Source organism: Ostrea edulis, chromosome 9 (genome assembly GCF_947568905.1).
Source record: "Ostrea edulis chromosome 9, xbOstEdul1.1, whole genome shotgun sequence".
Classification (NCBI taxonomy): domain Eukaryota; kingdom Metazoa; phylum Mollusca; class Bivalvia; order Ostreida; family Ostreidae; genus Ostrea; species Ostrea edulis.
In genome coordinates, this window is record NC_079172.1 from 1,191,112 (window position 1) to 1,206,111 (window position 15,000).

At 38.2% G+C, this 15,000-nt stretch overlaps 4 protein-coding genes across 5 annotated transcripts in view; 1 reads left to right on the plus strand and 3 right to left on the minus strand.

Moving 5' to 3' along the window:
- The window catches only part of LOC130049972 (arp2/3 complex-activating protein rickA-like), a 6,038-nt gene extending 1,702 nt beyond the window's left edge, over positions 1–4,336 (plus strand). The window contains exons 1-4 of one of the 2 annotated variants that reach the window (XM_056148231.1): positions 1–907; positions 1,582–1,881; positions 2,076–2,138; positions 2,669–4,336. The exon at positions 1–907 is cut by the window's left edge and continues 1,702 nt beyond it. In XM_056148231.1, coding sequence (XP_056004206.1) covers positions 577–907; positions 1,582–1,881; positions 2,076–2,138; positions 2,669–3,006 — 1,032 coding nt within the window. In that variant the 5' untranslated portion in view covers positions 1–576 and the 3' untranslated portion in view covers positions 3,007–4,336. The remainder of the gene's footprint in view (positions 908–1,581; positions 1,882–2,075; positions 2,139–2,668) is intronic. The other variant, XM_056148232.1, reaches the window with a different exon arrangement.
- Positions 4,337–11,209: 6,873 nt separating this feature from the next.
- Positions 11,210–12,526, minus strand: LOC125663346 (uncharacterized protein F54H12.2-like). Its single transcript, XM_048895638.2, has one exon. It carries the CDS (start codon positions 12,524–12,526, stop codon positions 11,210–11,212), a length of 1,317 nt encoding a protein of 438 aa, XP_048751595.2.
- A 44-nt stretch (positions 12,527–12,570) lies between these two features.
- LOC130049973 (uncharacterized) overlaps positions 12,571–15,000 on the minus strand; it is a 3,331-nt gene continuing 901 nt past the window's right edge. Inside the window, exon 1 of the mRNA XM_056148233.1 lies at positions 12,571–15,000. This exon is cut by the window's right edge and continues 901 nt beyond it. Within this exon, the coding sequence (XP_056004208.1) occupies positions 14,831–15,000 (170 nt within the window). The 3' untranslated portion in view covers positions 12,571–14,830.
- On the minus strand, positions 13,499–14,653 carry LOC125662183 (uncharacterized). The gene has a single exon (XM_056148182.1). The coding sequence runs from the start codon at positions 14,651–14,653 to the stop codon at positions 13,499–13,501; it is 1,155 nt and encodes a 384-aa protein (XP_056004157.1).

The following is a 15,000-nucleotide window of genomic DNA, read 5'->3' on the forward strand; positions in this document are numbered from 1 at the left end:
TCTTAGCGCTATCAATCTATCTTGCAACATCAGCGCAGGGGTGTTACAGCATATTATGATTATGACTTGTTCTCTATTTAAGTTATGTTAAAAAAAGAGTGATTTTTAACTCGTGATCGTAAAGTATACTAGTCTAGCAGGTTATGATGTAAATTATTCATTTCAAAGAAGATAAAGCGTTAACCTCGCATTTGCTATGTAATTAACCATTCGATTAAATTGCTGTTTAAATTTTATCAGTGAGGTTCACCTACCGCAAGTCTGACACTGATATACAAAACTGACATTTTATATATAACATTAAATGTAGTAAACGAGGGCTAAATGTGATTTACTTAAACCTTTGGACAAATCAGTCAACAACTTTGTAATAAAGGATGTTATTTATAAATTAAATCAATTTTCTCTATCCGAGTTTTTTGGATTTTTTTTTTTTTTTTTTTTGCTTCTATTACATTTACAGATCAAGGTGTTAGGCTTATACCCCCCTTTTCTGATTTTGTTAAGAGAGAGAGAGAGAGAGAGAGAGAGAGAGAGAGAGAGAGAGAGAGAGAGGGAGAGAGAGAGAGAGAGGAGATGGAGGGAGGTCATGTGATCAAAAACCCGTGCAGGATTTACCCGCGCACCCATCACGGCATGATGGCGAGACCGTTAGACCTATGGTTATGTTTGATGTGGATATTCCTGATTAATGGTGCTTCAGATAATTGTAAGAAACTGTGCTGGCCCATTGAAGGAATTTATGATTGTACTAAATCTGGGAGCCGCTGTGTTCGGATGATGCGCTCCGCCTATATAGACACTGTACGTGAAATACGGGTTTTCAACTGTGAAGTCCAGCTTGTGACCGACAGGGTGGTAACAAATTGGCCAGTAATAAGAGACCGAAATTTCAACAGGTGCCCACGTAAGTAAAATTTTATTTGGTGTACATGCTACAATATGATTAGAATATGACTGTGTTCATGTTATACATCGGCCATATGATATTACCAGTAATATGGAACTTGAAGTGTAAATATACATATACATAATGATAAAGAAAGATAATGTACATGCTTAGCGTACATATATTTTACATCATACAAATCAGATTGTTATGGCAACAGAAGAAAAAAGGGGGGGGGGGTTATATTAAAAAAAGTGGCGGATTCATAATCACTACATAAACAAGAAAGATAACTCTTACCGGAAATGTAACCGTTGAATGAAATACGAGGTGTTCCGAATGCAATGGTAATAGGTCAATAAGATGGTATGGAGAAAGCGTTGATACAAAAGGATCATCACTTAATTTTTAAAATATATTTGATTTAAAAATGATATTTTATTTTATGAGGTTGTGTACATGTATTGAAATTGTTGTCTTTTCTTATCCCACTTTCTAAAAAAAAAAAAGTAAACAAGTTATTTACACTTCCATAATCATCTTTATGAGGAGAAGGCTATTACCAATTCATACAAAGCTCACCCCATAAAACATAGAATATAAACATTATTTAATTGACTTCTTCAATGCAAGCAAAATATGACTATTACCGACAATAAGCAGACATTGCAAGTTACTATTTTTTTTTACAGAATCGAATGTGTCCTCACCGCCACCGATAACAACAACAGCTGAAGCCCAGAAGTTGCCATCACCGCCACCGATACCAAAAACAGCTGAGACACAGAAGTTGTCATCACCACCACCGTTAACAACTACAGCTGAGGCCCACAAGTTGCCATCACCGCCACCGATAATAACAACAGCTGAGACCCAGAAGTTGCCATCACCGCCACCGATAATAACAACAGCTGAGACCCAGAAGTTGCCATCACCACCACCACCAAGCAGGACCTACAACTCCCTAAATCTTGGTTCTAAAATTGTTGCAGGTCAGTGCTTAGTGAAAAATCAATAATTATTTATATAAAATATTTAAAAAAATTCAAAAATGAAGAAAAAAATTATTCCATGAGTATGATGATGATGATGTGTTAAATGTACCAGTGTGTAACGGAAAATTGATAATTATGTATACTAAATATATATTACAAGTATATTCAAAGAAAAAATTGTTTTATTTTAGGATCCCATAAACATGATGATGATGAGGACGATGACCAACTGTTTGATGTACAAACAGCAACAGGTCAGCATATTATCATACGCTTGTGCATTAACATAGGAATGTGTATTTGTACTTTAGTAAGTGTTTGTATTTCCATCAAAGAAACAATTTAAACTTGTGTATAAATCTAAAGAGAACAAGACATTGTTTAGAAAACAAATATTTAAGAACGGAAAATCTTTAATCATAAAAGGAAGAAACTTCCCTCAGCATCTGAAATTGAATTAAACAGACTGTAGGCTGTATCTTCAGACAATGACTATGATACAGTATTTGATGCATCAGGTTTTTAATCAAAATATTATTTCAATGTTTTTTTATTTTATTTTATTTTTTGGGTCAAGGTACTGATTATTAGAATTTAACTTTAGATACAGCATCACTTTACCTTAACATCACTTTAGTAATTTGAGTTGTAATTTGAAATATAATCCAGTAAATTTAAGAATCATTGTACATTCTTTGATTATGTTTGGATATGTATTAAGAAAAGAAAAAATTGCATCATTATTAGACTTTATGTTGACACCAATTATATTTTATATTTGAAGGTTTCTTAACGTGGGCTCTTATTACAACCATGGGAGTTATTGTAGTTGCTGTTAAACAATGTATTAAGAAGAAATTGCTCCGTTGCCCATGTGAATGCAGGAATAATCCCCCTAATGCACCAGAGAACCCCCCTAATGCACCAGAGAACATTCCTCTTAACCATCCACATACCCCACCTCAGGCGGCATCGACACCAACCTCCTCCTCAAACCTTAGTCCTACACTTTCACTGGAAACAACTCTGACAACGGATACCTCCACAACTAGCACTAAAACACTAATTGAATCACCTGTTTCATCTCACACAAGATTCCAAACTGCTAAAAAATTATTTTAGTTATTTTAATGAACTGATATTGGAGTTTGACACAGCTGATTTTTTTTCAAATTTTTCCTTCAAGGAAAGGAAAAAGTGTTCCCATATTTGTATTGTATGATTTATCAAAAGAGTGTTTTTAAACTGTTGTGGAAAAAAATGTATGTAGATGTTATTTTTCTGCAGTTGTACTGAAGTGACAGCGGTGTAATTTCATTTTAGAATTGTGGGAGGACTGTTTTTAGGTTTTTTGTTAAAGCAAATCATTTCATGTTTGATGAAGTAATACTTATTATGAAGGTAATATATATCTTGCAGTTTTTGAAAAGCGTATTTGCAAATGATTTTAGAAAAAAAATCATGTGACAGGTCTAATTCCAATTTAGTGTACCAGAATACCGGTAACTGTTGGAAGTCTTCTTTGTATACAACCATTTAATAGGTATTTTACATACACTACCTTGTTGACTGAAATAGAGATTGGTGAAAGTGGAGATTTTTATTTTTCCTTGAAGAAAAGGAAAGGGAAATCACTCCCATATTTGTATTGTATGATTTATCAAGTGAGTGTTTTTAAACTGTTGTGGAAAAAAATGTAGATGTCATTTTTTCTGCAGTTGTACTGAAGTGACAGAGGTGTAATTTCATTTTAGAATTGTGGGAGGACTGTTTTTAGGTTTTTTGTAAAAGCAAATCATTTCATATTTGATGAAGTGATACTTGTTATGAAGGGAATAGATATCTTGCAGTTTTTGAAAAGCGTATTTGCAAATGATTTTAGAAAAAAAATTATGTGACAGGTCTAATTCCAATTTAGTGTACCAGAATAACTGTTGGAAGTCTTTTTTGTATACAACCATTTAATAGTTATTTTACACTACCTTGTTGTTTTTTTTATTTTTCCTTGAAGAAAAGGAAAGGGAAATCACTCCCATTATATCTGATGATTTACCAAATGAGTGTTTTCAAAATGCTGGAAAAAATGAAGATGTATTTTTTCTGTAGTTTAGACAATTTTTTTTAATTATATGACGTGTTATTTTATTTTTGAAAAATTCTGAGATTACTGGTTTATGTATTTTTGTCAACAAAACATTTCATGTTTGATGTATTTTTGTCTACAAAGCATTTCATGTTTGTTGACAAGTATTTTTGTTATTAATTATTAACTTGTGTGATTTATAAAAACGCCTGACACAAAAAAGTCTGGTTGTTTAACCCATATATATTTTTTAGATGCAACAAAAAATGTGATTTTAGCGATGTTTAATTTTACTTTTTATATATGATTATACAAATGATTTGTTTTAAATCTACCTCATATTACCAATTAAAAGGTTTTTCAAAAGTTTGGAATTGATTTTTACTTGAATATCGGATGAAAGTGGGGAGATTGAGTTAAAAAAAATGTGAAATAGCATGCTCTCTTTCTTTTCTTAGAGATTGAACCTATTCAACTTCTTACTACACTTCAGCATTAATTTTGAAAATAAGTATAAGTGTCCAGTAAATGTATACTTTTATTCATTTAGAAGATGATGGATGGTAGCTTATTAAAAGAAATCTTGGATTCCTTGGAGGATCCGGACTCTGTGCGGTTATTTGCAACGGCAAATGGTTTAGACGATGATGTTGAGGTTAAGGACCGATTACATGAACTCCAATGGGAAAAGCACATCGACAACTTGTGGCAAGAGGTTCTGTCTGATATGGAATCTCCTACCAAAAAAATCCGACCATCTCTCGAAGATGGTAATCAACCTTCTACAAGTGGGCAGGTTGGGGGTGGGGAAGAGTCTGAAGACCCATTAGAAAAACCCTATTTCATTTGGAAGAGAGACACTCGAACATTTAAGAAAAACTTGGCCCGCGACACCACGTTTAAGGTCAAATTTAACGAGCAGTGGAAGGGGGATAAATTGTTAGATATACATAACAAGTTGCACGATATGTTCGACGACCTGTTGTCAGAGGCCCGGGGTCACGATGCGGATCTGGGAAGGGTGGTCATCAGTCATTCGAGTTTAAACAATCCGATCGTCGTGCCGCTACAATCCTGGGAAAATCTGAATGCAGATGTCGTCCTGTCCGAGATCACCAAAGTACTTAATTCGAACGAAAGCTTGTCCGTGGACGAAAATCTGTTGATCACCATAGGGTCCATCGATTTGCCCAAAGGGGGAGGTAACCCTAGAAAATTACCCATCACGTCTCTCTTTGGTCCTAAAAATAGCGTAGAAAGAAAGAGATCGCTTTTTCACGTACAAAATGATAACAACGTATGTATGGCCATTTCCATTGGTCTCTGTTACCTGAAAACGTGTGAAAAAGTAGATGCCGTTACGTGGACAAATTTAGTGGGGAAAGATGCCGGAACAATGTTCGACCATATCATCAAGCACCGTACTGTTACTCGATCCTATTACAACAATATCTTGAAAACCTCGAGAAAAAAAATGCAAACGGAGTTGGCGATGTGGCTGTGTGAAAGAGCCGGAGTTCCTACTGACAGATATTTAGGTTTGAACGACATCGAACCATTCGAAACCTTACTTGGTGTCTGTATCAACGTTGTGTCCTCAAGAGTAGGGAATAAATTTGTCAGGGTGACGGAGGACGAGGACAAGCCACGTCTGTATTTATATCACGTGGACACAGAAACTGAAAAACACTGGCACGGGATTGCCAGCATACAAGGCTTTTTTAAGGCATCGTATTTTTGCCATACTTGTTTAAAACCGTATAATGATAAATCCAAACACACGTGTACCACCTCGTGTGAGGTTTGCTTACATGACCACTGTCCAGAAACAAATGTCCAAATAGGTTGTCGAACCTGTGGACGGGTCTGTCGTTCCGTGGCGTGTTTTAAACGTCATAAAAAACAAAGAGTCGTCAAGAAAGAGAGTTATCCTCCTCCTTGCGAACTGTTTCACCAATGTAAAAAATGTAGGGTCATTCTACATTGCTGTAAACGCTCTCCCGACTTGCACGTTTGTCAAGAATGGCAGTGCCCTAACTGTCTAGAATATCAAATAGGAGAACATCATTGTTATCAAAAACCGTGTGGATGTGATTTAGAAAAAAGAGACAAAAAATTTATTTTCTACGATTTTGAGACGCGTCAAGAGGACATCTTTCATTGCGAGCAAGGGTATCGACCGTCTTGCATCAGATGCGACCAATGTGTCAAAAAAGAACGCCAGTGCGTAGACTGTAGACTCTGTCAGAACTGTCGTGATCCGTCCTGTGGTCTACAACAACACAAAGTCAACTTTGCCGTGCTGCAGACCACCTGTCACATATGTGAGAAAAGGGAACTGGTGGAGGGCGCCTCCTGTAGTTACTGCGGAACACGGTGTGAGCAATGCTCCCGAACCCATAAAGGTGAATATGTGAACCCCCCTTGTCCCGACACTTGTGGAAAAAGGGAAGTGGTGTTTTCTGGCGACAACGCCGCCGAGCAGTTCTGTGCTTTCGTCACCAGTGAACATTGTAAAAATTCGATCTTGATTGCCCACAATGCCAAAAGTTTCGACTTGTATCCGGTTTTAGAAGTGCTCATAGACCGTCACTCTATTCGACCTAGCAAGATCATTTACAACGGTTCTAAAATCATGTACATGCACATTGCGCACAAATTAAATTTGACTTTTGTGGATTCCCTCAATTTCCTGCCCATGAAGCTTGCCAAAATACCAGATGCCTTCGGTCTACAGGAACTCTGTAAGGGATACTTTCCCCATTTATTTAATACTAAAGCCAATCAAAACTACGTGGGGCCGTATCCAGAGTTGAAGTACTACGGATACGATTTCATGTCGGCCGGGGAGCGGAAAAAGCTTGCCGAATGGCATGCAACGAAACGAGACGAAACCTTTAACTTTCGAGAAGAAATGTTGCAATATTGTCGCTCGGACGTTGATATATTGAGGCGGGGGTGTCTAGAATTTAGAAACTTGGTGATCAAGGTGACAACTCTAACAGAGGAAACGGTTCAAGCAAACGGAATCATCAAGAAAACGAGCTCGGGTGGAGTCGACCCCTTTGATTTTGTCACCATTGCAAGTGTCTGCATGGGGATATTCAAGTCGCTCTTTTTGAAGGGAAAAAGTAAAATAGAAATCACCAAAGATGGTGAATCGGATTTGTACGACATTCGTCATCATAAGAGTTTAGAGGGGGTCCATCTCGGTCATTCTTGGACGTCTCTCGTCGATTTAAGAAAGGACGACAATGTACAGATAGGAAAACGACATTTCAAAAGTCCCGTGGCAGTAGTACCATCTCAAGGATACACGAAGCGCGACAATTACAGCAAAATTTCCATCCAGTGGCTGGAGTGGTTGATGGAAAAAAGTCGTCAGCGGGGTAACCCCATTGTCATTTCCCACGCTCTCAACGGTGGTGAATTCCAAGTGCCAGGGACCAATTACAGATGTGACGGGTTTGTCAAGATTCCTGGCGGAAACGGAACCATTTATGAATTCTATGGTAAGAGCTTATTATTTTAACCTCTGCCCCCCCGTTTTCCCCCTAAACTGGAGGGGGGGGGGGGGGCGGCGGCGGCGGCGTACCTGGACTTAATTACGAATGTATTGAGGATTGATATTGTTCATTTTGGTACAGGTTGTGTATTCCACGGTTGTCCCAACTGTTTCCCAGACGATAGGAATACCATCAAACACCCGTCTACCAATCAGACCATCAAAGAATTGTACGACATGACCAAACACAGAGAAAAGGAATTGAAAAATCTGGGATACAAATTGGTCATTGTGTGGGAGCATCAATTTAAATTTCAATTGGAGAAGAATGTAGCTTTGCAACAATTCGTGTCCACCCTAGATCTCCAAGACAGACTCGACCCACGTGACAGTTTTTTCGGTGGTCGCACCAATGCCATCAAACTGCATTATAAAGCTGCAGAAGACGAAACAATCCAATATTTCGATTTTACCAGTCTCTATCCCTGGACCAACAAGTATTGTCGGTATCCCGTCGGCCATCCGACCATCATAACGGACGATTTTCAGGACTTGTCGCAATATTTTGGACTGGCTAAAATAAAAATTCTCCCCCCTAGAAAACTTTATCATCCCGTACTTCCATACAATTCGAATGGAAAATTGAAGTTCCCACTTTGTAAAACGTGTGCAGACAGTGAAAATCAAAATGAATGTACATGCTCTGTTGAAGAGAGATCCATCACGGGCACGTGGTGTACTCCTGAAATTCAAATGGCAACGTCAAAAGGGTACGAAATCTTGAAAATCTATGAAGTTTATCATTTTGCCGAGTCTTCCAAATACGATGTCGAGTCGTGTGAGGGGGGATTATTCACTCAGTATGTGAACATGTTTTTAAAAATAAAACAGGAGGCTTCCGGATTTCCGGCCGAATGCGACACGGAAGAGACCAAAAGAAAATACATTAGGGAATACAAAGAAAACGAAGGTATCCAATTAGAGTATGAAAAAATTAAAAAAAATCCCGGTTTGCGATGTTTAGCGAAACTTTGTCTGAATAGCTTTTGGGGGAAATTTGGTCAGAGGTTGGGCATGCAACAATCCGTGTTCATTCACGAATCGGAAGCCGAAATTTTTTTTCAAATGCTCTCAGATCCTACAAAAGTACCACACAACTTTCACATTGTTTCGAGAGACATTCTTCAATTAGAATGGAGTAACAACCCCCTATTCGCGTCATTCGACAATAAAACTAATATATTCTTGGCCTCTTTTACCACCATGTGGGCTCGACTGAAATTGTATGGCGTTCTCGACAAATTAAACGAGAACGTCTTGTATTTCGATACAGACAGTGTCATCTTCAAGACAAAAAAGTCGGACAACTTGAATTATCTCCCCATAGGTAATCACCTGGGAGAATTGACTAATGAAATCTCTCCACAAGACGGGTACATTGTCGAATTCGTTTCTGGGGGTCCTAAAAACTACGCTTACCGCACACTGTCGGGAAAAGAAGAATGCAAAGTTAGAGGGTTTACACTTAACTGGGCCAACTCGAAACTTATCAATTTCCAGGCTATCAAGTCGATAATCTGTACCTCACACGACCGACAAATTGAAATTGTCAACCCTTGTAAAATATCGAGAGACAGCAGAAAGCGAAAATTGTTAAATAGGGTTGAAACTAAAAATTATAAGATGGTTTACACTAAAAGGAGAATTCTTCCTAATTTAGACACGTTGCCATTTGGATTTTGATTATAAAACGAAATATTTTGACGTTTTTGTTTTTTTTATTGAATGATAAATACACAAATAAAATGATAAAAGACATTATTCGTTGTTATTACACTGTCAATATGTGAGCCAGGGTACGTTTTTCTTCTTCCGCCGAACATTGGAAATTCCAGGAGGTTTCCCAACCTTCATCTTCTTAGCGACGTAACCTGTTCCAGTTTGTAACAAATTAGTTTTATCCACTAAGTCACTGGCAGTTTGTTCTTGACCTTCTGAGGATTGCTTCGAAGTTCGGTCGACTTCTCGGGATGACGTATCAGCAGGTTCTAATTTTTGAAGTAAACGTTCATATTTCAGTTTCGGTACAAGTATCATTTCCTTTGCCATTTTCCTTTGAAATGTTGAACAATGGGTTTAAGTAGAAGCGGCACTAAAGGAATGTTTTTCAATAGTATGCGACGTTTCTCTCGGTTGCTGACTTCTCTGGACCCCAAGGATCGAATGCATGATTCATAAGGTTTCAGTTGGTTTATATACTTTTTAGTCAGAGGATAAGTTCCGGTGTAAATGTTAAGTGCTATTTCACTGAGCACATCGTACTGTTCACTGTTCAAGGCTTTAACGATTACTTTTTGCTGGGCATTGTCTGCACAGACAAGAAACTTTAAAAAAGCCTCGTGTTTCTTCACCGTTTGCTTCATCTTTGAATAATGAGGCGAACACATCAAATCATACTTATTTATAGAGGTTGGTAAATAATCATCTCTTCTCCCGGAAGAATGCGTGTTCTTAACTGATACTCTCTGTTCTGTGTAGGTTCCAGGCAAACATGTAAGTAACCGAAATTGGGTCGAGTCGCAGATTCATAGGCTGCTTTGAAAAAAGGAACTTGTCCTGGTAAGATCTGAGATCCAAAGGTGATGATCTGTCGGGAATCGCGGTAATTCTTAAACAAAATGACATTAAGACAATTCAGTGAAATGGTCCTGGCGTATTTTCCCGGCGGGTATAAGTTCTGAGACAACATCACGGTGGTCACGTTTCTATGATGAGATGTCACCGTGAATAGATGCACACAATCTTGTGATTGCGCAACTTGTAACATGAGATCATCCAGTACCACTATAGTGTGACTGACACCCTCTGTGTACTGCTCTATGTCTTCTTTTGAAGGCATTCCTTGATGTAATGAAAGGTTTGGTATCGTCTGCTTCATTTCCTCAAACATGGGTTGATGTTCAGAATAAGCATAAATTATTCTATCAACAGGCATAGAGAACATGCCATTGGCGTTTTGTAAAAGTGTTTTAGTAAAATGCGTTTTACCGCTTTGTATACTTCCACATATCAGAATAGTGGAAGGTGCCGAAAACGGAAGCAAGGAACGAGTGTTCCACCAATCGTTTATGTTCTCTGTTGCCATGTTCCTCGGTAGCCAGGCTTCCTCATACTGAAGTCCAGCGTAATGCTACGCGCACATATATATATATATATTAACAAACTTATTCAATGACAGTATAAAAATAACTTCTCTATCTATGTTTCATGATTAATTTTAATGACAGAATAATCATACATAAAACGTTTCACAAAATCATCATTGGATTGAATGTCTTTAGAAAATAAAGCATACACATCATTTATCGAGTTTTTGAAACACAATCTTGCAATTAAAAATACTAATACATAAAGTCCACACAAATCGGAATTACGAGGCTGTAGTCGTATAGACTTGAAATTACATTGTACACTGCTCATCCTCAAAAAGTTTTGAATGTCTTGATTGTAATGAGTTGGTGATTTCCCAAGGCTGTCGAAAAACTCTGCTTGGGATGGACTTCGCACGATTATTGCCACCCAATGTTCTCCAGGCATTGGTAAAGGTTGTGTATTGACGATGAAGGCACTCGGATACCTTGTAACGATTTGGGGTAATGTGTTACTAGCAAATACACCTTTCACATAGCATCTTAAGCAGGGGTCCGTTTTCACCATATTTAGCAACTGTGTCGAATTCATGGTTGAATGTAGTTGATATCACGTGATTTGTCGACTTCCAGTAGAGATGAAAAGGTAGCAAATACAATTGCGTTAGCAGCTTTAGTTGTTGCTTGTTTAAATTTCAGTTCCAGTCTGGTGTTTCCCCGACGAATCAGATTTAAATACTCTTCTCCAAATCCACAGGAATCAATAGTGAAAACAAACAGCGAATATCCACTTCCAAAATTATCACGAGTGATGATCAGTCCGGCATCATTGTTCCATTTTCCCGAGGCTTCAAACAAACGAGCGTAAGCTGCTGAATACAGTCCCGCTGAGAAGTCTGTTTTGAGCGGTCTACCGGGTACACTTTCTCCGTTAACGTATATTCCGACGTCTGTTAACCCCATATGCTCAAAGTTAAAGGGGTTAGCGGTGTAGTCCCCATTGACGGCTTTCTGGTCCACCAAGGCCACCACGATGCGATCGGGGACCGCTTGAGGAAAAATGTTGTCCCAGTAAAACTCTGTGGATCCTTTAGGAATAGTATTCATTTTCAATTCATTTCGCATGATAGTATACTTCACGGGGGTTGCTTCTATCTGTTTACTATGGTTCAGTAGAACGCCGGGGTCTACTCGCACTTTGGCTACTTTGTACACAACGTCCAGTAACTCTAATTTGAAAGCTGGTGAAGATTCAGCCGACATAATGACAAACGGGGCACTGGATCTAAAGAGTTTGATGTAAATGTCTACCCCGTTTATCAAATATTTATCTATATCAAAGACATCTTCCATCAGGTTTCCTTCCAACTCAAAGACTGCACTTTGCTGAGTGTATCCATACCGCAGGACCAGTCCAGCATTCCCCCCATTGTATGCATTGGCGTCACTCAGGTTTCCCTCTTCTTTAAAAAACAGCTCGGATTGTTTCTGTGAACTAAGTTCGTCTCTCCCGCTGAATAAAATTGTCTTGAAATAGGCCTTCCACGGATAGTTGTTTGTGTTGAAAGAAACTAATTTGTTGTTCAAGTAGACATCCATCTGGGAAAACATACTTTGAAGTGGTAAATTTACAATGCCCGTTTTTTCATTTTCTGCCAGCGCCGTTCCATCTGCTTTCAAAATTCGGGCTTTCACATACAATTTACTCCTTTTTAAATCAATGTATTCTGCCCCCGAACCAGATACTACGATTTCGATTGGTGTATCGGATACTCCTATGCTAGAAATCGGTCTTGCTTCTGTAAAGTACACTTTTTCGACCGCTACCTGATTTGTTGGAGACGCAAAAAGAGACAGTTCCATAGGTTGAGCTATGTCTTTATTATCACTGCTTAAAAAGGCCATTTCTACTGTTTAAAGATACTCCTGTAACTGTCAATCTTAAACTCTTTCTTCTTTCTCGATTGTGTTTTCTTGCCTGGTGCTCCTCGCTTTTTCTTAATTGTCTTCTGTGTCGTTTTTCCTGACTTTTTTCGTTGTTTTGCAGGCTTAGACGACTTCTTCCTTTGAGATGTTGTTCGTTTCGATTTCTTGGAAGGAATGACAGACGATTGAGAACGTGGCCTTTTTATACTCCCCTGCACCTTGACGAATGGAACACCCTCTTTGACATCCTTGGCATGTTCGATCTTAGCTCTTTCCTCCACCGCAGTCACTGGGGTCATTTGAGTGCTGGTTTGTTGTACTGATTCTAATTGTGAGTGAGGTCTCAATGGAATGACATAAGACTTATAACTTTTCACACCTCTTCCAATTTGTTTAGGCTTGTATCTATAAGGGTTGAACTTTTTCTCTGCCATGTTCTTGTAAAAGATTTCCCACATTCTGGGATCACTGACGTAAGTTTGGCTATTCATCTTCACAGAACGTAAGGAAACTTCTTGAAATGAAGTGTTACGGTCACCGGTCCGTCTAAGAATGACACTAAGTTTCCTTCTCTGTCTGTTATATATATGCCAATCTGCTGCAATTGGCCGATTTTTACTGGAATGTAATACGGTAGTGGGTAAGTGATATTTTCTGGTTTCTTCCCCAGGTATATGCGTCTTAGGAGAGGTGCTTCTTTTCCACCAATAAGAGTTTCTTCACAAATATCACAACACACAAACAACTCAGATTCTTTTTTGGATGTAATCCAGCTTTCTGAGGAAAATTCTGTCAGGGCAACAGTCCAATATCCGTCGAATTGAATCTGTTTATTCAATTGAACTCGATAACAATTTGGTTTATTGTCAAAATAATCAGAACTGTCCGTAGACGTCAACACCATCCGAACGCTCATTTTGAATGAACACATCTTGTAGAAATTAGTGACTTTTATTGCTTTTCCAGAGAGCTTTCTGGAATCCAAGAATTGAATTTCTTAGGCCATCCTTCCCATTTTACAAATACTTCTTTGGTTTTTCCACGACGCCTCCTTTTAAGAATTTTTTCAACTCTATAGGCAACATCCTCAGACTTGACAACTTTTTGAAGCTCAGATTGGTAGAAGGTGCCTTCTATAGGATCGTCTGCCAAATCTTGTACTTTGTATACAGGTATTTGACCCCTTTTGTATCTTTTAACGACTTTGAAAAATTCTTCTGTCCATTTCTGTTGATAGTCTCTTTGAAAAGGGTGTTTAAGCTGTGATATCCTGACATTATCTCCAACTTTTAACTTGAAAAATGGTTTTACTCTTTTTTTCATTGTTTTCTTGGATGTATGCTGGTTACCATTCTTTTTTCTCAGATCCGATTTTGGTTTTGTTCCCGCAAGATAAGCATCGAGTCTTATTTCATCAGCATTTCCCTGGTTGACAGTAAGGGGAGCATTGCCATCCAAAGATCTGTGAGGTCTGTTGTTGTAACTTTTCACCAAGTCTTGCAACACATTCACAAATCGGTAAGTTTTGTTTTTCATGAAATAGCGATACATAAGGTTCTTCATGGTACGAATCACTCTCTCCGCATAATTTGCTTTGGTTTCATTTTGTGTGTATATCACGTTAATTCCTTCTTTTTTCAGAAACGTCTTTACCCAACGATTTTTGAATTCGCTACCTTTGTCTGTTCTAAGGGTGTGTGGTTTTCGTCCAGTTTGAAAAACTGATTTTAAACCATCGATGATGTTTTGATGATGTTTATTTGTCAAGGGGACTATAAATAAATATCGGCTAAATATGTCAATTAAAACCAATAAGAATTTGTAACCGTCGTTGTGAGATGCAATATTACTGACGTCGGCTAAGTCACCATCCCACATAGAGTCGATTGTGTTCACTATTACTTTAGAGCGCGGAAACGTCTTACGAATAGGCTTATAAAGACTATATGAGTCTTCGTTGTTTAAAAATTGTCTTATTCTCCTTCTGCCAATCTTGTATTTGCCTTCCTGTTTAACGGCTTGATACAATTTTTCGGGACCAGCAAATGCTCCCGGTTTACCGGGAGTGTAGTAGAGATCCTTCAAGTAATCCGTGTAGTTTGACATACTGCGTTCCAATGATGATCCATCTTTGATTATCACCTTTTATATTCAAGTAACAAACCAATTAAGACAGGCAACTAATTACTATTCATTTTTATTAGATTTCGAATGAAAAACAAACATGTGTATATATAATTATTCTCATCATTAATTTTGAATTCAGTGTTCATGGTCATTAGGTCAATCAAGATCACTCTCAATCGATTTCACGTCCTGTAAATCTCCCACATTGCATTCCTTGGACATATTGTCTTGGGCATCGTAACCGAACGGGGTACATTCGGGACAGTCTAACATTCCAAGTTGATTTTGATGAGATTCGCTGAACATACAGAGTTCGGTGTCTTTGA